The sequence below is a fragment of the Syngnathoides biaculeatus genome, chromosome 10 (genome assembly GCF_019802595.1).
Source record: "Syngnathoides biaculeatus isolate LvHL_M chromosome 10, ASM1980259v1, whole genome shotgun sequence".
Classification (NCBI taxonomy): Eukaryota; Metazoa; Chordata; class Actinopteri; order Syngnathiformes; family Syngnathidae; genus Syngnathoides; species Syngnathoides biaculeatus.
In genome coordinates, this window is record NC_084649.1 from 4,661,291 (window position 1) to 4,686,972 (window position 25,682).

General features: G+C 41.1%; 1 protein-coding gene across 1 annotated transcript; it reads left to right on the top strand.

The window, feature by feature from the left end:
* Positions 1-648: 648 nt before the first annotated feature.
* hcfc1a (host cell factor C1a) lies at positions 649-23,745 on the top strand. The gene is made up of 28 exons (XM_061832094.1): positions 649-1,027; positions 2,114-2,314; positions 2,857-3,005; positions 3,763-3,923; positions 4,002-4,210; positions 4,348-4,432; positions 4,549-4,655; positions 4,750-4,929; positions 5,017-5,259; positions 5,354-5,502; positions 5,593-5,775; positions 5,846-6,070; positions 6,426-6,530; positions 6,612-6,828; positions 7,510-7,646; positions 7,750-7,897; positions 7,985-8,205; positions 8,405-9,230; positions 9,378-9,520; positions 9,608-9,736; positions 19,635-19,845; positions 19,951-20,226; positions 20,873-20,979; positions 21,070-21,204; positions 21,295-21,480; positions 21,838-22,135; positions 22,207-22,270; positions 22,355-23,745. Exons 2-28 carry the CDS (start codon positions 2,119-2,121, stop codon positions 22,392-22,394), a joined length of 5,130 nt encoding a protein of 1,709 aa, XP_061688078.1. The 5' UTR covers positions 649-1,027; positions 2,114-2,118; the 3' UTR covers positions 22,395-23,745.
* The last annotated feature ends 1,937 nt before the right edge of the window (positions 23,746-25,682 follow it).

Consider the following 25,682-nt stretch of genomic DNA (forward strand, 5'->3'; position numbering starts at 1 on the left):
TTGATTGAGAGACTGAATCACTTATATTCAGTTTATTGGTAGTTATGGTGCTATTTGATAAAACAATATTTTGCTTATCAGTTGTTATGTCCAGTTTGGTTGATTGAAATAATTCAAGATAACGACCCAGTACAGTACTGCTCAAGTTGATAAAGCAATGATTTATGAAGTTGAAATAGCTAATTTGGGCATTTTATCTAAAATCTAATCGTTTATCACGCTGAATCTAATATTAAAGAATGGTGTCGCATTAGAGAGCAATAAAATGTAACGAGGTACCTCTCCAGCGTCATGACAATGATTAATAAATATCAAAATCTATAACTCTAACATAGTTGTTGTTGTTGATTAACGCATTTTCAGACAGTTGAATGCATAGGAATTTGATTATATGTATACAGGACTTTTACGCTAATGTGAATGAAAATTTACAGTACAACACCCCTGGAGGGCGTAACCGTTACTGCAGTGAATATGGGCGTGGAAACTTTTTCAAATAATCGAGCGAAATCTTTATATTTATGACCAAAAAAAATAGTTTTTTTCATTTGACGCGCATGTGAATTCTTTTACGGTTGTGTGTAAAAAAAATAATTCATCATAACAGTTAAATAAAAATATTTTTTTCTAAACGGATGTCGCCATCTTTAGTAAGGGACAATAAACCTCGGAGTATTATAGAAACGTGTTGCCATGACGTGTCCGTTGTTAAGCATTATCATAATATTTATTTCGAATCATTGTTAAATGTCCTCTTCACTCATGTCATCCTTGCCGGATTGGTGAGGGTAAATATAAAGAGTTTGCCTATTCGTAGCCAACATCGTCTCCGAGTTGTTCTCAGTTGCCATGTTTGCTTTGGGTGACGCCAACCGTCTCCATTTTCCTCCGCCTCTGGTTGTCAAGAAGATGGCAGCTTCCAGGCAGGCATGAGAGGAAATATTTCTTCGCAAATCGAATGAATCGGGATTATTACAGCAAGATTAGACCACCCGTCAGTGCTTTTCCAGATACTGCATCGAATTAGGTAGGTAAATATTGCAATGAATTGGCGGTTTTACGTTAAGAGTGTTTTGTTGTGACAAACCGCCCGGCCATTTTTCTTGTGGGAGCCGTGCAAGTAGGCCGATCGTGAAAACATGGCTGCTTCCACTGACGGCGTGAAGCATAATAACAATCTGTTTATGCACTTCGACTGGCCGTAGCTACATTAAGAGATTGGTGTTGCAGCTTTATTTATTTAAGGTAATGCCTGCATATCAAAATAGCGGGAAAAGACTTTGCATTTAATTAAGAAACTGTGACGCTTTGACAGATGCTAGCCAATCAAGCTAACCCATTAGATTTGAGCCGCTAGCCGCTATTGCGAGCGAACTTCTTCCGAAAATATGTGGTTTGTGTTTTACTGGACAATGTAGACTAATGTGTGGATCAATACACTTGGTTTTCGCTAATCTTTGTGTTGTTTGGACTTGAATGTTATGTTGCGTTCTTAGTAAATGCGTCGGAAGCGCTCCATATAATGCTAAGTTATCCAGCTACAATATGGCGACTCCCACACAGGCATGAAAAAAGCCGACTTCTGCGCGTGAGTTTTATCCGTGCTTTACATGCGAGTTGTATAGCTATATGTACCTACATGTGGTCGTCTATCATTTGTTGCAGTTGATTGCAATTTGTTGGGTTTGTTTCTTAAAGTAGTCAATGGTCGCGTCTTTTTAGCTTTCATTCGCTTCCGCCATTTTTCAGACTGGCAATAAGGTTAGCGGTGGTTTGTTTGGCTACAAGATGGCGACTTCCATGGGTTGATTTCAATGGTTAGAGACAACCGCGGATAAATGACGTTATTGATCAATATCTACAGTGTTGCTGTCGAACAAAATATTAATCTGTGGAAGTGGTCAGATGCTGTCATTTGGGATCAGTTTTTGGGAAGAGTTTACGACAACGCTAGACTTAGGCGCACCCAATGATAACTTAGCCACTGTGAAAAGTTGCTTAGTTTTTTTTTTTGTTCAGAAAAATTGATGTATAGTCGGTGCCTCAGCATTCACAATTTTCTGTTTTTTTTTTTTTTTGGTTTTTTTTTTTTTTGTTTTGTTTACTTTGACAGAAGTCATGTCTGTCCCTGGCTCCGCGGTGACTGGGACCTCGGCGTCGGTTCTGCAACCGCGGTGGAAACGGGTCCTCGGATGGTCGGGTCCTGTTCCCCGGCCCAGACATGGACACAGAGCCGTGGCGATAAAGGAACTGATGGTTGTGTTTGGCGGTGGAAATGAAGGGATAGTGGACGAATTACATGTCTACAATACTGGTAAATTTGAATTTGTCTTTCAAACTATACACCTTGAACATCATGTCACAGTGTGAATAATACCTTTTAACATATTCATCATTATTAATGTACGTGTAGGAAGCACGAAAACTTTCTTAAAGGGTAAATTATGTACAGCTGGATACACATTAGTACAGGCCCCAGCAGGCCCAGATTCAAATGTGTGCACTTTATGTCCCTCTAGTGGGCAAAAGTCCACACTTTATGAAAAAAAAAGGCGGGCTAAAATAAAATGGATGGTTCTAGGTTTCGCGTTCTTGCAGAAAAATGAGTAACAGTTGTTGAAACATGTTTGGCACTTCCTTGGTTATGTAGAGTTTTTTTTTTTTTTTTGTGGGGGGGTATTCATGGAACTTTTTTAATTAAAATATTGGGATTTGTATGATCATAGTCTCAGTGACAGAAATTTATGCAGTAATAATTATAATAATCATAAATTATATATATATAATATAATAATAATATATTATATAATAAGTAATAATGCAGTTATGTAATGTAATTGATTTTTGCATTTCTAGCAACAAACCAGTGGTTTATCCCTGCTGTCCGTGGTGACATTCCACCAGGATGTGCTGCCTATGGGTTTGTCTGTGATGGCACAAGATTGCTGGTATTTGGTGGTATGGTGGAATATGGAAAGTACAGCAATGATCTTTATGAATTACAGGTAAGTTTTCCCATCAATGTACCCATTTAATAAATATATGGACACATTTTACAACTTTAAAAATATATTTCTCAATGTTTTTTTGTTTGACATTCATGTCTTTCAAAACTTAAGGGATACATTTCATCTTCTATTTAGCTCCCTTTCTACCTTGCTGGGCAACAAAGTTGAATCAATGACTGATACTGACAAAACGCCTTTTCACATGGCGCTTGGTTTTCTTGGTTCCTAATAACGGTGCGCAAAGACAACAGCTTGCCGATATAAACTTGTCCATATTTGAAGGTCCTTTTGTAGCTTCCAACCAGGAAGAAACAAGGATGATTGCTGTTAGCACTCTGAAATCATTCCACCAGCCTCTCCTATTGGAGCAGCCTTCTGACACCAACGCAACACCGTTCTCAACGAAGTGTTACGGCAAATAGCCACCTTGTGAATTACGACACGTCATGGCGTTCCATCATCATGGCATTGTAGCATGTACACAATGAATGGGTTTGTCGACAGCATGCTGCGCTTTGCTCAGTGCTATGTGAAAAGGCCTTAATTTTTGTAAATCAATGCCACAGAACTACTTGAATTGGCAACCTTGGTAGGAGCACCTAAAGAACTTTGTTTGGGGGGGGGTTGTTCAATGGCTGTTGTTGTGATTCTAAACAGTGTTATTCAATGGCTTTTATACAGTTTAGAGACTTGCAATTGAGTTGAAATCAACTGCTTGCCGTCAATGCAATTTTGACCTTGATCTCTGTTTTAGGCCAGCCGATGGGAATGGAAAAAGTTAAAAGCAAAAAATCCCAAAAACGGGCCCCCTCCCTGTCCACGTCTTGGTCACAGTTTTTCCTTGGTGGGAAACAAATGTTACTTGTTTGGCGGACTTGCCAATGACAGTGAGGACCCGAAAAACAACATTCCGAGGTAGTGTTAGCAGTGTGTTTGTTATTGTTTGTTCATGTTTAAAATTACCATGATTAATGTAGGGGTAATTTTCCTTAGATACCTGAATGATTTGTACATACTCGAGCTTCGTGCCGGGTCCAGCGTTGTTGCATGGGATATTCCAATCACGTATGGAGTCCTGCCTCCTCCTCGTGAAAGCCACACTGCAGTGGTTTACACAGAAAAGACAAGTAGAAAATCTCGACTGATAATTTATGGGGGAATGAGTGGATGTCGTCTTGGAGATTTGTGGACTCTTGACATTGGTAGGTATATAACCTGTTCTTGAAATGAAAAATATACTTGGACAGTAGATAGCAGCCCTTTTGGGTGATTATTTTTTTTTTTTTTAAATTTGTTAAAATGTTTTTGTTAGATTTAACTACTTTTCCATTATGTCTAGATACCTTAACATGGAACAAACCATCAGTGAGCGGCACAGCACCACTTCCTCGGAGTCTACATTCTGCCACTACCATCACAAATAAGTGAGACAACTACTGTTCCTTCCGACCGCACACGTTGTGGTTTCTGTTGATTTAGTATTGTTTGGCTGTCATGCGATGTTGTCAGACATCTCATAGTGATTGTATTTAATGTACAGGATGTATGTTTTTGGCGGATGGGTTCCCTTAGTAATGGATGATGTCAAAGTGGCCACACATGAGAAAGAGTGGAAATGCACAAATACCCTAGCCTGTTTAAATCTCGGTAGGTCTGCATTTACATTTTCTATATATATTAAAAAAAATGGAAATTGGATGTATAATTGTTTATTTTATTTATTTTTAATTGTTTTCTTTAGATACCATGTGCTGGGAGACAGTGTTGATGGACACCCTTGAAGACAACATTCCCCGGGCCCGTGCTGGGCATTGTGCTGTGTCTATCAATTCCAGACTGTATGTTTGGAGTGGTCGTGATGGATACCGTAAAGCATGGAACAACCAAGTCTGTTGTAAAGACCTCTGGTACCTTGAAACCGGTATGTGTGTTTTCAGTTTTCTTATTTTCATAATCCTGCAATCAGTCTAAGTGTTGAGGGTGATCGTCCCCCCCCCCCTCTTACTAGAGAGGCCACATGCCCCTGCTCGAGTGCAGTTGGTCCGTGCCAATACCAACTCTCTAGAAGTGAGCTGGGGTGCAGTTTCCACTGCAGACACATACTTGTTGCAGCTGCAGAAATATGACATCCCTGCAACTCCAGCTGTAGCCTCGCCAGCCATGAGTTCAATCCCCTCTCAACCCGTGAACTCTCCTAAGAGTCCCGCTCCGGCTGCTGCAGCCCCTTCACCACAGACTCTTTCACAAGCTGGTACAATCGATGCTTATTTTATTCTACATTCAAAGACAAGCTCAATTGTTGTTTTGTTCATAAAGACTTATTACACCTTGATCAATTTTTACAGCTGTGTTGAAGGTTGCTACTCAGCAATCTGCCACAGGTGCATCTGTTGTCACAGTACGCCCAAGCCAGCCTGGGAAATCTCCTGTAACTGTGACGTCCCTTCCTCCTGGTGTCAGAATGGTTGTGCCTGCCCAGGCTACACAAGGCTCGGTAAGAACACGTGATTGATGATGAACATATTGAGTTGATGACAATCACAGGGACAAACTAGCAATTTTGTTCATTTTCCTCTGATTCCAGCCGATTGGTAGTAGCCCTCAGATGAGTGGAATGGCAGCATTAGCTGCCGCAGCTGCAGCAACACAGAAGATTCCACCATCCTCTGCTGGAACAGTCCTCAATGTTCCTGCAGGTGCCACAATTCTCAAAACAGTAGCTGTTTCCCCTGGCACAACCACAGTGAAAGTCGCTTCCCCAGTCATGGTACGTGTGGGGGGGGTCCTGAACCTCTACTTGTCTTGAGCAAGGTATTCAAATATTTTTGTGCATACAGGTCAGTAACCCTGCCACACGCATGTTGAAAACTGCTGCAGCGCAGGTGGGTACTGCAGGCACGTCCTCGCCCACCACTACTACGAGGCCCATCATCACTGTGCACAAGTCTGGCGCAGTGACTGTGGCTCAGCAGGCCCAGGTGGTAACCACTGTGATGGGAGGCGTTACCAAGACCATTGCCTTGGTTAAGAGTCCCCTCACCATGGGCAGTGGTGGCACTCTGGTAAGAAAATCTGATTCTTCACAACTGTGAATGGGTACAAGTAATAATTTAAAAAGAAAAGAATTAACTAATGTTGTATCTACAAACATAAGAAATTTTCCTTTTCCAATTATTTACTTCTGAATTGCCTATCTCTTGACAAAATATCCCTTAGAACATTATTATTATTATTATTTTGTGGATCATCCTTTGCTTTCAAAATACTGTTTTACAGAGAAAAATATAAGTACATTTTGCCTTTTCTTATAAAAAAAATGTTCTGTGTGCATTGAGGGAGGAAAAACACATTTCCCTTAATTTATCGTTGTGACAATTAGTTACGATCGACTAATTTCTCCTTTTCTCTCTTCACCAGATATCAAACCTTGGCAAGATGATGTCTGTGGTTCAAACCAAACCAGTGCAGACATCAGCTGTCACGGGTCAGGCTTCCACTAACCCTCTCACCCAAATAATTCAGGTAAATTATATGTCGTGCAAAGAAGCCCTCATAACAGTTTCTCTAGAAAATTTGCATAAAATCTTCCCTTTTGTTCTTCAGACAAAGGGTCCCCTGCCAGCCGGCACTATTCTGAAGCTGGTGACCTCTGCAGATGGAAAACCTGCAACGATCATCACCACCTCCCAGGCTGGAGGTGCCGGGAACAAGCCTACAATCCTTAACATCAGTGGCGTCTCTTCAAATGCCGCTAAACAAGGCCCCACCATTATTAAAACCATCCCAATGTCGGCCATCATGACCCAACCTGGAGCAACAGGTCTGAATTATTTAACTTTTTTTGCAGTCAGTTACACCAAGACCAGAATGTATACAATTAAGTGCACAACACTGAAGTTGGTTATGCTAGTCTCATCTAAAAACAGTTGAAATATCCATCCATTTTCTGTACCGCTTATCTTCACTAAGGTTTTAGGTGAGCTGGAGTCTATCCGAACTGACTCTGGTTGCCAGTCAATCGCAGGGCACATGCAAACAAACAGCCATTCGCATTCACAATCATACCTGCAGCCAATTTAGGTTCTTCAATCAACAAACCACATATGTTTTTGGAATGTGTTAGGAAACCAGAGAACACCCCAGAAAACCCACACAGGCATGGGGAGAACATGCAAACTCCACACAGGCAAGGCTGAGATTTGAACCCGGCTCCTCAGAACTTTTAGGCACTTAAACAACCCGATAAAATTTTATGCGTGGGTACCAGGCTTATTTTACTTTTTTCAGTTCTTTGCTTACCATATAGTTGTAACCCTGTGATGTTCCTTCTTTTAAAATGTCTATCAGTTTAATGTCGTTATTTGGAGATGCATATTGACAGACACAATTTGGCAAAGACTTATAAAAGTATTTACAGCTGAAAAGTTATTAAAGTTTGAAGTGAATGCAATCAACATGTCTTGGAGTTTTATGTAATGCATTTTTGTTGTTGGTCTTGTAGGTGTGACAAGTAGCACAGGAATGAAAACACCCATTACAATCCTTACAACCAAGGTGATGACCGCTGGAACGCCTGGCAAAATTATCACTGCAGTGCCCAAGCTTGGAACTGCAGCTGGCCAGCAGGGATTGACACAGGTACACACATCAAGATGAGACAACGTTGACTGGAATTTTGTTTTGCTTTGGACCATGTACGGTTTATGTATAATAAGAGTAACCAGAAAGCTTCTGTCTGTAGGTTGTTTTGAAGGGTGCCCCAGGGCAGCCAGGGACTATTTTGCGGACTGTACCCATGAGCACAGTTGGTGGTGTACGACTTGTTACGCCAGTGACAGTATCTGCTGTTAAACCCACTGTCACAACCCTGGTTGTCAAGGGAACAACTGGTATGAAAATAACTAAAGTCATTTCTTAATTTTTTGATAAAGCCACTTCAGAAATCATGCTTTCTTTTGTCTTTTTTTTTTTTTTAGGTGTCACCTCTCTTGGCACAGTCACTGGTACAGTCTCCACAAGCCTGGCAGGTGGCACTGTGGACACTGCTAACGCATCTCTGGTTACTCCCATCACCACATTGGGGACCATTGCTACCCTGTCGAGTCAGGTCATCAGTTCGCCTGCAATAACTGTATCTGCTGCCCAGACCACCCTAACGTCTGCAAACACATTGCCCTCGTCCAGCATCACAGTGCAGGTGATGCTGCTGTTTCTCACTAGTTCCAGAGGGGAGCTAAGTTAAATTGTTGTACAATACAATTGGCTACAGTTATCTCTGCTGATAATGATTTCAGAAAATGCTGACCCTAAATGCTCAGTTTGTTTAATTTATGTATACACAAGTGGGCTCCAATTTTCTTTAAAAAAATGCTTCTTCTTTGCTTCCCCCACCCCAGAACCAGCCCACCCAGGTCACTCTGATCACAACTCCCAGTGGTGTAGAAGCACAACCAGTTCAGGATCTTCCAGTGTCAATCCTGGCTTCACCCACCTCTGAGCAGCCTAGCTCCTCTGAAGCTGGAGCTGCTGGAGATGGGTCTGGGACTGTAACTTTAGTCTGCTCTAACCCGCCGTGTGAGACACACGATACAGGAACTACTAATACAGCCACGACATCGTCTGCCAACATTGGCGCAGGGCAAGTTTGCTCCAATCCACCCTGTGAAACCCATGAAACTGGAACCACCACCACAGCCACAATGTCCTCTGCTATAATTGGAGCAGAACAGGTCTGTTCAAACCCTCCTTGCGAGACTCACGAAACGGGAACCACCAACACAGCTACGATGGCATCTTCAAATATGCCCGCTCTGCGTGTGTGCTCCAACCCGCCATGTGAGACCCATGAAACGGGGACAACCAACACGGCAACCACAGCATCAGCTAGCATGGGAAGAGTCCAGCAGGTGTGCTCCAATCCTCCCTGTGAGACTCATGTGACCGGTACCACCAACACATCCACGCAAGCATCCTCCAACATGAGTGAAGGCCAAACTAGCACGGTGCAAAGGGTTTGCTCAAACCCACCTTGTGAAACGCACGAGACAGGGACAACTAACACGCCATCAACAGCCACCTCCAACATGGGAGGGGACCAGACCAGCTCAGCAACTGGTGCCGTTCAAAGAGTTTGCTCCAACCCACCTTGCGAAACACACGAAACTGGGACCACCAACACAGCCACCACTGCCACCAGCAATCTTGAAGCCGGAGAGGGCACAGGTACTAAGATTGTGTCAGCATCTTTTTCACCATTTTAATGTTTTGTTTTTTTTTCATCAGTTTTTGGCTCCCAGTTGGAGGAATGAAGATATTCTTCACATTATTTTCTTATCTCGACTGAAAATGTAACTTTTTGGCATCTATCAGCAGCTCAGCAGACAGATGATGTAACTGAAGGCACCAGCAGCACTGAAGAGGCCTCTTCCACTGCAGCAGTTGTTACCACCACCCAGGGGAGGGCTATCACTACTGTCACTCAATCCACACCTGTCCCTGGACCATCCGTACCTGTAAGAATAACTCTGGCACAAATGCAACCATCTCAGGCAGACTGTCAAGAAGGTGAATTCATTTAGATTGTTTCCAATTGCCTCCAGTCGATCTCGTCAATCACAGAGGGGGGGAGCGCAGAAGCCACCACAGAAGAGCCCATGCAGACTGATGAAACTGCATCAGCAGAAGCTGTACCTGCAGAGGAAGCAACTCCAATGGAAACTCAGGCAGAAGTAAACTATATCATGTCATTACACTTGTGCTGTGCTACTGTCTGAAGTCCAGAGATTTTTTTTTTTTATTGTGTGTGAGAGTTATCATAACTTCCTGATCTATAGAGAACAGTTTATTGCAATGGAAAGTTCCAGACCCACCCATGATGGGTAAAAAAATTGCACTGTAAAGCATATGAAAATATATTCAGAGTTTCACCACTCCCACCCACTTAGAACATATTGAAACTAATTATAACAGACTTTTTTTTTTGTGAAGACGGTCGTAGCCCATCACTTAGGAAACAAAGCAAGGGCCTGTTAGCAGTTTTCCACATAAAAGGCAATATGAGCTATTTTTTAGTTCTTGTCACAGTTAACCAAAACTAAAGCACACAAAAAAGCTGAAAATGTGTACTTAATGTGCGGGTGACATCCCTATAAACATTCTAAAATAGATATTGTTAAAATACATATAACAGTATTCACTTCAATGTCTATACGAAAAGAAAAAAAGTGAGCGGAGAGTGCGTAATCCATGATCAAAGTTGCGCAATTGAGTGTCCCTCGACATCTGGTCGCCATATTAGTCGCGTCATCTGTCCTTGACGTCATCGTCACTTCCGCCGTTGAAAACGCGCAGTGCCTGCTACTATGGAAGCCAAACAACAGAGATATTCAGCTTTTTCCAACGCCCCTTCTGACACGGAAGTTCTTTTCAAAAAGGACAACACTACACACCGAGTGAAGTTACCGGGGCAATATTACACTATTGTTTCGAGCCCTCAGGGCAATATTACACTATTGTTTCGAGCCATATTCAGATGATATGCCATCACGGCCAAACCACATCCTGTCCGATCCACTTCCGCGGCGGAGATGAGCCATTGCGGCTCATCGCAGCCGACCGGTGTGGCTTATGACGGAGTCGAGTGGTGTCGCTTTGTGTTCATGCTCGCACGCGACTGAGTAACGCATCCTCGGCTGGGTTCTTCAGAGCCGCCCCCGTCGCAAAGTCCGACGCGCAGCCTTCGCGGAAGATGTGTCCGCCGAACGCAGCGCCTCAGCCGGTGCGGCTGAGTTTCGGCCCGCTGTGCTATATAAGGAGGGGGTGGAGCCGTGCTATGTTGCAGGCTGAGTGAGACATTGTTGGCTGGGCGACGCGCACATTGACACGTTTCATACGCGGATCTTTTGCTACGTTATGAGAGAGACCGATCACGTAGTCCGCCCCAAACTATTTTTTTTTTTTTTTAGTAGCTCTATACACACCTACCTGTTATTTGGAACCCACAAAGCTCTCATCCTTTCCACCCGTGCAATCCATTTTTCACAACAAACAGGGTCTCTTTCAAACTTATGAAGGGTAATTCCATTCTCCCGAATGTTCAAGCAATGTCCAGCAATGCAATGAGCCGGCATTTTGGCTAACACAAAGGAACAACGAGCAACCTTCGCGGCGGTAAAACTAATGGAAACAAACGAGTCCACGAGGGGGCGCCAATGTCCTTTACGTCACTTCCTGCTTCTTCTCGACAACAAATTGACCCCTCCATACAGGGCACTTAACCATGCCCCCTGAAGTGACGTCACGCCACGTGAGCTGACGTAAGACAAACAGTAAAAATGGCAAATACAATACAATACATTCTGAACTGAGACAGACTCCATGCTTTTGATTTCATTCAAATCAACGATATATTATAGATTCTAAATAAAATACATTTCTTAACTGAGAGAGACGCCATGCTTCTGATTTCATTCACATGTAGCAATGTTATGCGAGCGGAGAACGTCTCATTCATTTATACGAGACGTGGATTAAAAATCAAATTTAGGGCATATCTTCATGCAAACACAGTCTGGTTAAGCTTCTGGCCGCGAGCCAGCAAGAAATCAATACGTTTGTACAGTCCGATCATCGCCAAATATCGCTCAACAAAGAATAAGTGTGTCAATCGTTCACACGTAGCAGTTTTATGCTAGCGGAGAACGTCTCATTCATTTATACGAGACGTGGATTAAAAATCTAATTTAGGGCATATCTTCGTGCAAACACAGTCTGGTTAAGCTTCGGTCGCGAGCCAGCAAGAAATCAATACGTTTGTGCAGTCCGATCATCGCTAAATATCGCTCAACAAAGAATAAGTGTGTCAATCATTCAAACGCAGCAGTGTTATGCTAGCGAAGAACTTCGAATTCATTTGTACGAGACGTATTGAAAATCAAATGTAGGGCATACCTTCGTGCAAACATTTGTGTTCCAGTTGGTATTAGATGGATTTAGTTGGTGATGCGGTCTTCCACAATGTTTGATCCATCGAAGGCATTTTTCGTACTGGGTCTTCGGTTTTGGAAAGGGTACGAATCGAACTCCACCAACTAGCCTTTCAGGATACCTGTCGTCACTATTACAACGTCCGTGACTACACCTCTTAACCATATTTTTTGTTAAAGAACCCAAATACGCGATAAAACGCTAACAAAACCTATACTGGATCATGCAATGTTCTCAGAGAAAATGGCGGGAGCAAAAACGGGCTTTGGTCTATGCAGATTTCTCTCCTCTGATTGGTCAGTGACGCGGATTGCGCAATATCCACGGAGGGGTCAATTCCTGAGAGGATTTTCATGGCGGGAGTTACAAAAAGTTGTATATGTCAAAATCATGTTTTGTGGTGAAAAAACACATGGGATCATATTGGCTGTGGGTTTTTCATTAATAATATACCAAAAATCATCAGTTTGACGACACTTGAGCTTTAACCATTATCCAAAGCCTTCACTATCTTAATGGTAATATGAAGCAAAACTCCAATTTGATAGGCTGATGGAAATTAGCATGGATGTTGCAGTTTGAAACCTTCAAACAACTACTACTTGAACACAACTGAAGCAGCAACACATACAAAGGCAATACACAAAACTACATGAACTACACTTATTACTGGTGTGAGTTGAAGATCTAATCCTTCTCTTCTGGTGGATTTAAAGAAAACCCAACAGGATTATTTTATACCTGGACTGGTGGCTCATCTGTCCTAAAGCTCAGTGGTGTTTTTGACATTGTTCCCCCCCTCCAAGAAAATTGTTCTAGTGCTATATAAACTTGGCATCTACTAAAAGAAAGATTAAACTGTGCTTTCCTGCAGAAAATGTAAATTTCTAACTTTTACTTTTCTTTAGTAAACAGGAATAGAACTTGGATACATTTAATGAAAACACCAGTGCCCAAGAAAAAATCCACTTTTTGTGAAAAGATACATTTGACATTTAACTTTGACTTTGTTGCTAATATTTTTTCTTTTTTGACAGCTCAAGTATCTAAATAGTTTTTCTGCTATACAAAACAAAAAAGGATAGTTGATTGGAAGAGTTCATTTACAACTATAACTCACCCATTTAATAATTGATGAGGCATGAACTTTGGAATAAGTGCACTGTATCTGTGCGACCAGCAAAATGATTTTATTGGTGTAACTTATGAAAACTATTTACAGTTATAACTTTGAACTACGTACAGTAGTGCGTGTATCTCCATATTTACAAATACTTTGATCAATAATTCTGTTTTGTGTGGTAGATGTGGAAACAGTCCCCTTTGTGCAATGGTACAAGACAGTAGCAGTGATGAAAATCCTCCGGAATTCCGGATTTTTAAATTTTCATGAAAATTGCTCTGGAAAATTGGGGAAAAATTGCCTAAAATTAATCCGGATATTTGTTGACAACATTGGACGAACATGCGTTTGAGTTCGTTGTTTTGCTTTCACAAGCGTAGCCACGTTGAGGCACTAATACTAGTAACAGTAAGGCCCCTCCCCTCGCATTCTCTCAAGACCCATTGAGGCACTAACACTAGTAACAGTAACGCCCCTCCCCTCGCATTCTCTCAAGACGTCTCTTATTTTGTGTGGTCTTGACATTAATGTACGTGTTTATTTCATAAACGTTGTTAACCAAACAACCCTGCTCCAATCAGTATTCATCCGGAAACAGGAAATGCAAGTTAACCGTATTGAGCATGTACGGAGCATGTACAAAAGCGCATGTTCGGAACTGCTTCACGTACTGCGAGCGCATTTATGTCGAAACTCATCACTATCGAGAGCCATGTCAAAGGAAATTCAGTTACACCAGGGGTGCTCATTGCGTCGATCGCGAGGCAGTGTGACGGTGTAAAAAAAAAAAAAACCAAAACAACAACATTAGATTATCATCCACCTCGTCGCTTGATTCAGGTGTGGCTAATAAGTCGAGCGCATGCACATAAAGGCGCTCTAGCAAGCCGGCCTCCTATTTATAGCTGTCCCGTGGTGCGTGCCCCCCACCCCCAACAATACGTCATAATTGCCGACAGGAATGTTCCAATGTATCGCTCCCTTGTAAGTAAACTTTCAGCATTTTCGTTACATTGCGAGTATTGAACCTTCGTGTTTATTTTCTTCAGATAAAGTGTGTCAATCAAAAGTTTTTATTGATGAAAAATTTTATATATGGTAGATCATGTTCTACTAATATCAGTTGAAATTGGAAATGATCATTTCTGAATTTAAAATTTTAGTTTTCTATTTTAGTTATGCATTTGCTTATTTTATTTTTAATTTACAGTTATATTAATCCAGTAAGTTATTTTAAGGCCATCCCTAATCACACCCGCAACTTTATCTGCGAGCATGACTGACCACACCGGTACATTTTTGAAATGTGAGTGACTGTGTGTATGTATACGAATGACTTTGCTACCAGTTTACGGCATTCCTATATATATATATATATATATATATATATATATATCTCAAAATATTAAAAGGCAACTCATATTATACTATTAGTATTAGTAGATCTATATCTAAGATAGTGAGAGCAATGTGGTCGAGTGTATCAGTTTGAGACTTAAACGTTAATAGTAATTACTACAGCTCAGCTTCTTAAACATGTTTTGCTGTACGGTGTAGAAATTCTAGGATATATTTTCGTGTGTATTCTATATAATATGTATAATTTGGGGGAAAAAGGACACTTTTAGATGTCTTTTTACTGATTAATTAACTTAATTCATTTGTCTTGAGATAAGATGGCATATTTTAATGACAAATGTGATTTTGTGCTATCCAATGATAGGGGGATGGGGGGAAAAAAAATCTGTGCTTGGCCCTTAGGGAACGAACTTCTGCCCGATTGTTTTGGGGGGTCAGGACTTGGAAATTTTTCTTTCAATTTTTGTCTGAATTTTGTTCACAGAATGCACCACAGCCATCTATTTTTTTCAAAAATTTCAAGGGGGGGCATGCCCCCAGACCCCCCTAGTGCTCGCATTTGTACTTTAAGGATTTTTCATGAAAGTCCACTTTCATCTCTCCAGTAGAGACATCGCATATTTGTTTCGGTGTGCTTTCCTTGGCGCAGGCAGGCCTGTCATTTTCTCTGGTCTTTTCTTGGTCATAGGCTTGAGATATTCAAGTGCGTGCTTGCTCAGCTCTTTAAGCCCACTTGAAGTGTCAGTATTGTAACTTTACTAACTTTGGTGTTGTAAATTGTCACCCTCATGTCAACTTGTGGTCCAGGACTTTTTTATGTCTATTATAAACTGCAGGAGGGCTAGAGATTGATTTTGTTTAATTCTAGATAGGACATAGGCATTGAACATGCTAATATGAAAAATATGGGCCAGACCTCTTCAGCTAGTTTAGTGACCTTTTGAATGAATAGAAACTGAACAATCTTCTGATTTAAGTTTACCCACTCCATTGATGTGCATGTTGTACTCCATGACATACTACGTCTTGAAAATGGGTTCTGTGTCTCCCCCTCCCCACACACGTCCACTCTCTGCATTATAATGTAGTAGTGGCAGATTACCATTTTCCATGTGGCATGGAATCTTGAACTTGCTATGACTGGAAACCTTTCCCTCTGCCCCCAAAGTTTTTTTTTTTTTTAAATTATTTTTTATTTATTTATTTATTTATTTTTTTGCCAGTTTTATGGGCTGAGGTTCCCCACTATTCTTCAACATCCCCGAAATGTTAATTCAATAGTTGCTCAAAGAGGTCAACCGAATTATAAAAATTGTTCATAATAGCCGTGTCCATAAGAAGTAGGATTTTATTCTGTATTTGGTGGGGTTTTGTGTGATGTATATTCTGTAGGACAGGTGTCCTCCTACTTCATTTCTTTATCAATGCATTTGTTTTCTTCAGGCTGATACAATGTCTTGATGTCTTATGATGTCTTACAATGTCTTCAAGTAGTTAAGCACTGGTTTGGCTCTAAGCATTCTATCAGAAGCACCATGTGATGAATTTGTGTAAAAAATGTAGGAACTGCCATATAATTTGTTAGCAGTTCTTTGCCAAAGTATTGTCAGAATATAGTGTGGCATACGATTGTTTAAAAGACCAGTACATGGTGATAATTGATTATTTATTTTAAGAATCTTGCAATAGAGTCCAAAAAATTTTGACCTAATTGACTGTGAGCGGCTTACACACATTTCCTCTGATGTGTCGCACTGCTGCTTTGTGGTTCAAGAAAATACACAGCAAAGTGGTTTGTTTAATTCACAACATATTGAAGCAGCTCCTTTGTAAGGAACAGCTCCAGGAAATGTGCTGCATGGTCAGAGTCCAAGTTTGTGGGAATGCCCAAGACTGCCATGAATTTCTTTATTTGTTCCCCGTCAGCAGACGACCAGGGATGAGAACCCCAAACACTACTTAATGAACCTCTTTTAAATTTTAAAAAGTAATTACCATAAAAATTAAGCTTTACATAATCAGGATTTTTGGGGCCGATCACCAGTCAGCAGGTTAAAAAAAACGAGTACTGTTGATTTAAATGATTTGTTCATTTACTGTATTTAGGGTGGCATGGTGAAGCAGCTGTAGACAGTTCTAAGGTGCCGGGTTCCATCCTGGACCCGTCTGTGGAGTTTGCATGTTCTCCCCGTGCCTGCTTGGGTTTCCTCCCACATCCCAAAAACATGCAACATTATTTGGACACTCTAAATTGCCCCTAGTCTAATTGTGAGTGCGACTGGTTGTTTGTCTCTATGTGCCCTGCAATTGGCTGGCAACCAGTTCAGGGTGTACCCCGCCTCCTGTCTTAAGATAGCTGGGACAGGCTCCAGCTCTCCAGCGACCCTCATGAAGATAAGCGGCAAAGAAAATGGATGGATTTACTGTATGTAGTTGTGTTCGGTATTTCTAAGTTTCTTAAAAAGTATTCTCGCATTTTAGTGAAAAAGGCAAAACAACGACCTCTAGCGGCGGATTCCAGGATTGACCACTGACATGAGTTAAAAGTTTTCACTCAGGTCAAAACAGCTCAAACAATCTGTGACTAAGCATCGGATTTTGCGGTGGTCACCATCACACGTTTTTCCGTATTTTATTATTCCTTATAGACTCCACCCCAACACCACACACAGACAAAATTTGCACGATCTCATGATGTCGTTCCTATCACGTAACAAGTGTATCTGGGTGCTTTTAAACTTGCATAATAAAGCCCAATGTTGTTAGAAGATGGATGCATTGGTTTAGGAATACATTTTATTGGAGTAGTCTAATATGCTACAGTTGGGTGAGATTAAATTAGTCTTGTTACCTGATTCACTCATCACATGTTGTCTGTCTGAGAGGCACTTAAAAATTTCCCACATCACCAAATGTTTTTTCACCAACAAGTTTGAAAGAGCCTAATTGGGTGTCAGATAGTTACAGTACTCCATCACAAGACAAAAAATAAACTAGCTGCTGGATCATAGATGACTGCGATGTGGAATAAATGTTTTTTTTTTTACAGAGCCAATCATTGATCGGCTTGGCAATTTATGACATCAGAGCCGATCAGCATAAAATGCAAATTATTGGCCCACCTGATCAGATTGGTTTATAGTCTAATAAAAATGATACATTTTATTGCTGCAATGTGAAGTGGGGGGGGGTATTCTTTCCAACATGTGTGGGTGGGCTTCTGCTGTAGGATGTACCACCTGCAACTTATACAAATCTATACACATACAAATACAACTATTTATCTTGTGATGAGGAAAGGTGTGAAAACTCTACACAAGTGCTTACATGTACTCATTTGTTTCTGATTTGCTCAGCATCCAATTTGCTTCTCGTTTAATTTGTCCAGTGGTTTTACAAAAACTGAATAAATGACTGAAATAAATTCTGTACAATTCATGTAGTTATCGAAGCTGCACGTCATTTTTTTTTTTTATATATCCACTGTCATCTGTATACGTATAATATCAGGCAGAGGTGATTTTTCGGTTTATAGGCCGGATTCTGTCTTTTTAAATGGCATGGATTTTAAAAAAAATAAAATAAAAATAAAAATTCCAGACCAATGCAACTGCACACTTGTCGCACATTCTCAGTGCACATGAAAACCTATCCAGCACAGTGAACCACAGCTTGACTTTTTTTTTTTCCAACAAGGAAGCACAAGATCTCCTTCTAGTTTACCTGACCCCCCCCCCCCTGGCTCTTAAAGGGGTACACTCATAATTACTAACAGGCCACCAATCAGCGCTTTAGTGACATTGTCTGGGCAATGTAGAGCAAAGAAAGTTAGACATGCTGCTTGTGTTTACTCAATAATGGTAAAAGTTAAAAAAAAAAAAATGCAGTTGCTTTAATAAATGTCGGCGTATGTGAATAATAGAAGAAAAAGTGGTGACACTGGATGAGGTTTTCTCTTTTTTTCAAGTGAGAAAGGTCTTGTTTGAAGCCAAAGTAGAAAGTGCAGGATGAGATGGTGTGTAATTTTAAAATTCCACCTTGGCACAGCCTGATCGAGGCATTTTTAAAAGGGTTCAGAAGCAAAACCCTTTTAAAAATGTCTTTTTTTTTTTTAACTGATGACGAAACATGATGTTAATAATTGTCAAATTCATGTGTTTCAGTCATTTACAAAAACAAGAATTAAAACGTTTTTGAATGGATATGATTTACACACTATGAAAGCACGCTTGTATGCCATGGCGCAAACCTGAATTAAATCTAGTTTCACTTCTTGTAGTTTACTTAGTTGAATTTGAATTTGTACTCTTATTTGTGGTAAAGATATGCACCGAAATAATGAATGATCATATTGTGTACATTTTGAAAACAGAATAGCATTTATTTTTAGATGAGATAGATATATTTAATTCATAATACAATTTTATAAAACTTGCATGTTAAAATTGATCATCCTTTGATCATGCTTGTAGCACCCAGATCCCCGGCTGTTTTTCAGTCCTTTTTCATTCATGCAAATCAGATGCCTGATCGTGAGACAACCCAGTGTTCATATTGTGAATGATGGTTAAAAGTCGTGATTGTTCATTGGTGTGGAAGTTAGCTTTCAAGTTAGGTAGTTCTTGCCACATTTGTGATTTTCTGTGGAGACAGGGAATTGACGGACAGTAGTAGTTGGACGAATGTGCTTCAGGCTCGGGGCCGGAGTCGTCATCATCAGACGAAGCCTCAGGTGAAGTGGTCTGTGAACAGGTCTCATTCTCACCACCGTCTCTCAACCACCTTGTCCTCCTACACAGCTGCCATGCCCTCTCATTAGTTTATTTTGTGATCAAAGGCACTGTTAACATCTAGTTCACCATCGTATAGTCCTTCCCCTTTCTTGATATTTACAGTGGAGCTGCACCAAGCCTTGTACTTGATGCTATGAAAAAAAAATTGCAAAATGTATCAGTACATCTGTGGGACTGAGATGGGTTTTCGTAAAGATTTAAAGGTTTTTGGCATAGAATGAATTAAAGAGAAACCATAGTTTGAGTCTGAAATCTTATCACATCAGTATTAGATATTTTCTGACCATTAAAAACTACACAATTAACCATCGAATGTAAATTTTAGTTTTGCGGACTTTTGACATTTTCATGACATGTTTTTGTCAGGGAGATGCAGTAGCCACAGCCACAGCCTTGAACCTGCCATCGGAGCTCATGTCTGAAGGCCAGGGGGCCACACTGATGGTAACGGGGCTCTCAGACGAGGAGCTGGCTGTCACAGCGGCTGCAGAGGCCGCTGCTCAGGCAGCAGCTACTGAAGAGGCCCAGGCCCTGGCCATCCAAGCTGTCCTCCAGGCTGCCCAGCAAGCTGTAATGAGTAAGTTTATCATATATATATATATATATTTTTTTTTTTTTTTCCCCACAGTCCACAAATGTTGTGCCTGTGCAATAGCTACCGACACCAATTCTTTTTGTGTAGATGAAGGCGATGCAGCTGGAGAGGGCCAGCAAACCACCACCATCCCCATCATGCTGACACAGCAGGAGCTTGCAGCACTGGTCCAGCAGCAGCAGCAGCTTCAGGAGGCCCAGGCTGCCACTCAGCAAAGCGCTGTAGACACAAGCATGCCCACTGAAGGCCTCGCTCCTGCTGACAGCCTTAACGACCCCTCTGTGGAGAGCAACGGGCACAGCGAGATGGCTGCCGCAGTAACAAGTGCAGTGGCCTCCCTCCTACCACGTACCACTGCTGAGAGTAAGGCCCGCTGAACTCCGAACCGTGCAATCCAACTGAACAATTGGAAATGAATTACTGACCCGGGCACATCTCCCAACTTGCTGCAATGGAATAGTTGGCTTTTTAGCCGCAATGAGAATTTTTAAGTATTACTGTCAAACATTTACTGACAAGGTTCACACATTCATGAAAAACCTGGAAAAGGTATTTAAAATGAATTGACCAATATTAATCTTTTCAAGATAATCTATTTTTCAGTCTTGGAAATCCAGGGTAAGGTTTTGGAAAAGTCATGAAAAACTATTGCTTAAAAAAAGTGTAAGAACCCAGTACTAAACAACTTGGCGGTAAGTTGCGCTCTCTGACTTGATACCAGAAACGTGATTTTTGTCGAATGATCATGTAACATGACATGTTTAATTGGTCGTTTCATCTGTGGTTTTGCGACACCATTCACTTGCAAGTCAAAATTTAAATATCATGTTGCTAACTATGATCCACTCATTTAAAAAAATTGTTGCAGAACCCTGCACACTGTGCAGCAATTCGGTCATGTTCTGTTGTGTGCTCTACTTGATATGGAGCACCCCTCCCCCCAAACTGTATGTTTTGTCAAAAAGAACTGGATTAATGTTTCCTATTTTGCCACTTCCTATCCACACAGCACTGGCCCCTTCGAGTACATTTGCACCGGTTGTGTCAGTGGCCAGCCCAGCGAAGCTGCAAGCAGCAGCTGCACTAGCTGAAGTAGCCAATGGCATTGAGGGCGAGGTGAGGTTTGGCAGAACAGCCTTGTTGACTTCTCATGGAGAATGGAATCTGAAGTGTTGGTTCACTGAATGTGTATCGCTTTATGTGTAGAAGCAAGCCCCTCAGCCAACCCCTGTGAAGCCTGCTGTCAAGAAAGAGAATCAGTGGTTTGATGTCGGAATTGTAAAAGTGACAAATATGGTTGTCACTCACTTCTACGTGCCAGCAGATGATTCACAGGGAGATGTAAATATCATGATCTCTTTTTTTTTTTTTTTTTTTTCTTCAGTTTCTTGTGAAGTACTTGTTCACTTTTGTTCATCTTGTATCCATTAGGACGACTCCGGAGTCATTCCAGACTACGGCCAGATGAAGAAAATGGAGCTTCAGCCTGGGACAGCGTACAAATTCCGTGTAGCTGGAATCAATGCTTGTGGCCGTGGGGCCTTCTCAGAGATATCTGCTTTTAAGACTTGTTTACCTGGCTTCCCTGGCGCCCCGTGCGCCATCAAAATCAGCAAGGTAAAGTTACAAATAAAGCTTAGCCTGTGGAATTTTTGCCCAAGCGGAAGTAGGGTTATAAAATTCCTGGAATTTTCCATTGGAAAATTTTCAAGTGATTTTTTTTTTTTTTTTTTTTTTTTTTTTTTTTGGGGGGGGGTGTTAAAATGGTTTAGACTAGGGATTTACCAAATCCAAAATTGTTCGAGATTATTTTAATAAAGCACAGACTGTATTCCTTATGACAAAACCAAATCTTAATAATCATTCTTGACTATGAAATTTTTCTAAAGTTTTCCCACTTCTCATGGAAATCATCGGCTTCACCCTTAGCAACTGTAACTATAGCACTTCTTCTGTCATTGTTCTCTCACACAGAGCCCAGATGGCGCTCACCTGACCTGGGAGCCTCCCAGTGTGACGTCGGGGAAGATCATAGAGTATTCCGTGTACCTGGCCATCCAGAGCAACCAGACGGCCGAGGCCAAGGCCTCCACCCCAGCCCAGTTAGCATTTATGCGCGTGTACTGTGGTCCCAACCCCTCTTGCCTGGTGCAGTCTTCCAGCCTCTCCAACGCCCACATTGACTACACCACCAAGCCAGCCATCATCTTCCGCATCGCCGCCCGAAATGAGAAGGGCTACGGTCCTGCCACTCAAGTTCGATGGCTGCAGGGTGAGAAGCGCAATCCTGAAACTCTTTTTTTCAATGCAAGAAAATGTTTGAACCCAAATTATGCTTCATAGAGTCTGGCAAAGATGGCGCCTCTGCAAAACCGGCACCCAAAAGACCAGGCACCTCTCCGGATACGTAAGTACTTAAATTGGCCCGACGTGGTGCTGAGACTCACTGTTGAAACTGCTCTACTTATTTTACTTTTGTGTGCTCTTCCAGTAAGACTACTGGTCCAAAGAAAGCAAGGACGGACCAGTGAGGTTGCCCAGATCCCTCTCCCTTTGTCCTTTTCCTACTTGCTGTCCTTTTTATCAGGAAGACCTCTTCATCCTCAATGTCATCCCAACAGCATTCTCCTCAAGTCTCGGACACGACAGCAACAGAGGCACAACAACTGATTTAAGCCAAGATGAAAGTCAATCTGAGTCGTTTCTGTAGATAAAACCCTCTTTCGTCCATGTTCTGTTGGCCCATGATATTTGTAGAGCGGCATACACCTAGAAGCACATTATCTTTTTCAGTCAAATCCTCTTGCGCCATTTTAATGTTTGCTTTTTGGGGGGCTTGTTTGAGTAGTTTAGCAGTATAGAGAACCATTTGCATCTTTCACAAAGTGAGAGCCGACCTGAGTGCTATGTTACCTTTTTTTTTTGTCATCTTTTGTGAATCCTGGGGGATGTAGAGAGAGACTACATACATGTACATTGTTGGAACAAGTTTGTGGAGGCATTAGATTAGATGAGCAAAAAAAAAAAAAAAATTGGTATGGAATCAAATAAAGCACTTGTCCTTAATGAGAGGACATTATTTTTTTCCTTTCTTTTTTGCTCCAAATTGCATCAGCAAGACCCGAGTCCGTACAGTCGTGATGGTACGGGACTCCTGGTAACATGACTGCTTTTCATCCCAAGATGAGGACTGTGGCATCCGGAAGTGGTCTCCATCCCCCAAAAGAAAAAAAAAATTGCAGAGAATTGAGCTTGAACTTTGCTCCGACTGAGACTTGCACCACACAACATTGCAAAATCTTCCCCAAAAATTGGCGAGCAATGGCGCAGATCGTTGTGTAGTTTATTTTTGTATTTTTTTTTAAGGTTTTCCCCAGCTGTGTATGTGTGCATTTTTAAAAACATCTTTTTTTTTTTTCTTTTTAAACTGTTCATCCCCTCACTCGATACTATGTTTGTGGGCAGATGGGTGGCCATGTTGAAGTTGCCACTATATTTTTTAAAAGTAGTCATCCAGTTGGTTGTATGTTCTTGTTAGCAGATGGCAATGAAACAGCAAGACCTTTGTATGTATTTGATCCAAGTAGAACCGCAGCGGTTATAGGACTGAAGGGAACTTAAAGTGGACCCAGGGATAGATTTTACTTTGTTTACTCCAACGTTCTCAATGTTTTGCTTTGTATGCCAAACATGGTTTCACGGGGTTCATACCCACTCCCTTAACATCCCACTCAGTTGTCCTATGCTTTTTATGCTCATGAATGTGGTCTCTCACCTCTTCGTTCATTTTTTTTGTAGAATGTCAAATTATATTAGTAGGCATATTCCCCTATCCTATTGATGTATGTGAATCCATTTAATAAATTTTAATTTTTTTCCCTTCTTTGACTCTATTTCAAAGTGCAGATAGCATACCGGTCAGCTGCGAGGTGCAAACCTGTGTGACTTCGATTGAGGTTGTCTTGAGCAAAAAGAGCTTACATAGCCAGTGTATTCACTTGTAAATTAGTTCGTCGATAGAGCGAGAATAAAACAAAATTACGTTGGCCTTTTATAGAATTACCTGTGACACGTTTTTTTTTCATATTGGTCATCTCTTCATTGCCTTTTTATGTATTTACGATGAGAGGAAAAAAAAATCTATATACAAAGATTTGTACAGTCTCCCTGATGGTTTTTCATTTGCCTGTATCAAGCTGATTCTCCGTGTGGGAGTCCGAATCCCATGACAGTCCAGCGGCAACTTGTGCTGGTGTGTGTGTTTTCACCAAGGCCATCAATCTCTGTTGTGATTATACTGGCCAGCCTGTTCTCTGTCTCTCATCTAATCTATCTACCTTTTGTCAGTTCGCTGTATTTCTTTGTCTGACTGAACTTTCTCTTCAAATGCATTCTTTTTTTTTTTTTCTTTTTTTGTGTGTGTTTCAGTGTGTCTGTTGAACAAAACTAGACATGCATGCAAAAGCAGTGTATTTTGGTAGTGATGCCTTAAATTAGATCATATGCCGAAGGTTCAACAAGGAAAAACAGCAACAAAAAAGACGAAAAAACATTGAATAAGTTTGTTCCTCTCTCCACGTGGTATTCAAGTGTGTCCTTTCCTTGCTCAATACCTTTGCAGGGTCACTCTTTTTGCACCCTTGTTAGATAGGTCACCATCAGCAGTGCCGAGATGTCTGAACTTTGCCCTCCACGAGTGCTCCTGTCAGCACTGGCAGTCGCTGCGAGTTTCTCTCGGCCAATCGCAAGCTACCTGGAAATGTCCTGTATTTTCAAATGTGTTTTTTGTACTGTAGGGAGTAATGTATCTTTTATCATCCAAAAAATAAACATGGTAAACAGACGGGCTCGGTGTGTTCACCCCAACCCCGATCAGCGACCACAACCATCCTGGCTGCTGCTGTTTATGTTGGTGACTCATGTTGAAATTCTCATCAATTTATAGTGCTGCCAATTTCTTATTTTTTTGTAATTGAAGCTAAACTTGACAAAAAAAAAAACTTTGATTTGATGCATGAGTCGCTCTACAAATCTCACCCCATAATAACCCTTCCTTGGTGACTCAATCTCCCAACCAAACAGTAATAATAATAAAGGAAAATTTTTATTCATAAATCCCGTACATTACATGTTCTAAGGTGATCCTTGGGTGTCACTATGTGAACGGAACCACGTAAAGTGACAACGCCTTTTAATCACAATTCAAGATATAACGTAGTAAAATTGCTAGACAAGAATTAAAATGAAATCCATGATTGTATTACGGTTCTTCCTTTTTTTTTCACAAGGGGGCAGTATAGGTGATACTTTCTCAAAAGCTTCCTTTTTGTGCCAGGTGTTGATGACGTTATGTAATTCATAAAAATGTAAACTTTTGACTTTGAATAAAGTAAAATTAAATGAATAAAAAATTACCTGAAAATAAGTAACTTTGGTGATCCCAAAATGATTTAGAACACTGTCAATTGTCATTTTTTGTGGGTCTGTGATGATATCTAGTGTGTGTGTTTTTTTATTTTTATTTTATGTTTTTAACGACTGTGAAGATTTACAGTTCCTACTTTGAAAGGGTCCCTTTCCCCAGTCACGGAGTCCGTGGTTGCGCCGTTGTCAGTTTTCACCACACACATCAGGATTTGCGCGTCAACATTGAACAGGTTTAACATTTACAACTGTCGGCTTCAGCCGTTTTCCAAACAGATTGTGAACGGGGGGGGGGGCACTTGATATGATAATTGCTCAGGATAATCTTTTAGAGCCATGCAATAATCAGGCGTTTGCCGACTTTGATAGGAATGGGGGAATATGTGTCAAATTGT

What these genes read in the sequence shown, in the direction of transcription:
- hcfc1a (XM_061832094.1), top strand. Translation starts at nt 2,119, where the DNA reads ATGTCTGTCCCTGGCTCCGCGGTGACTGGGACCTCGGCGTCGGTTCTG. An exon ending in ATTACATGTCTACAATACTG is followed by an intron (nt 2,315 to 2,856) that starts GTAAATTTGAAT and finishes TTGCATTTCTAG; the next exon opens with CAACAAACCAGTGGTTTATC. An exon ending in CTCTCACCCAAATAATTCAG is followed by an intron (nt 6,531 to 6,611) that starts GTAAATTATATG and finishes TTTGTTCTTCAG; the next exon opens with ACAAAGGGTCCCCTGCCAGC.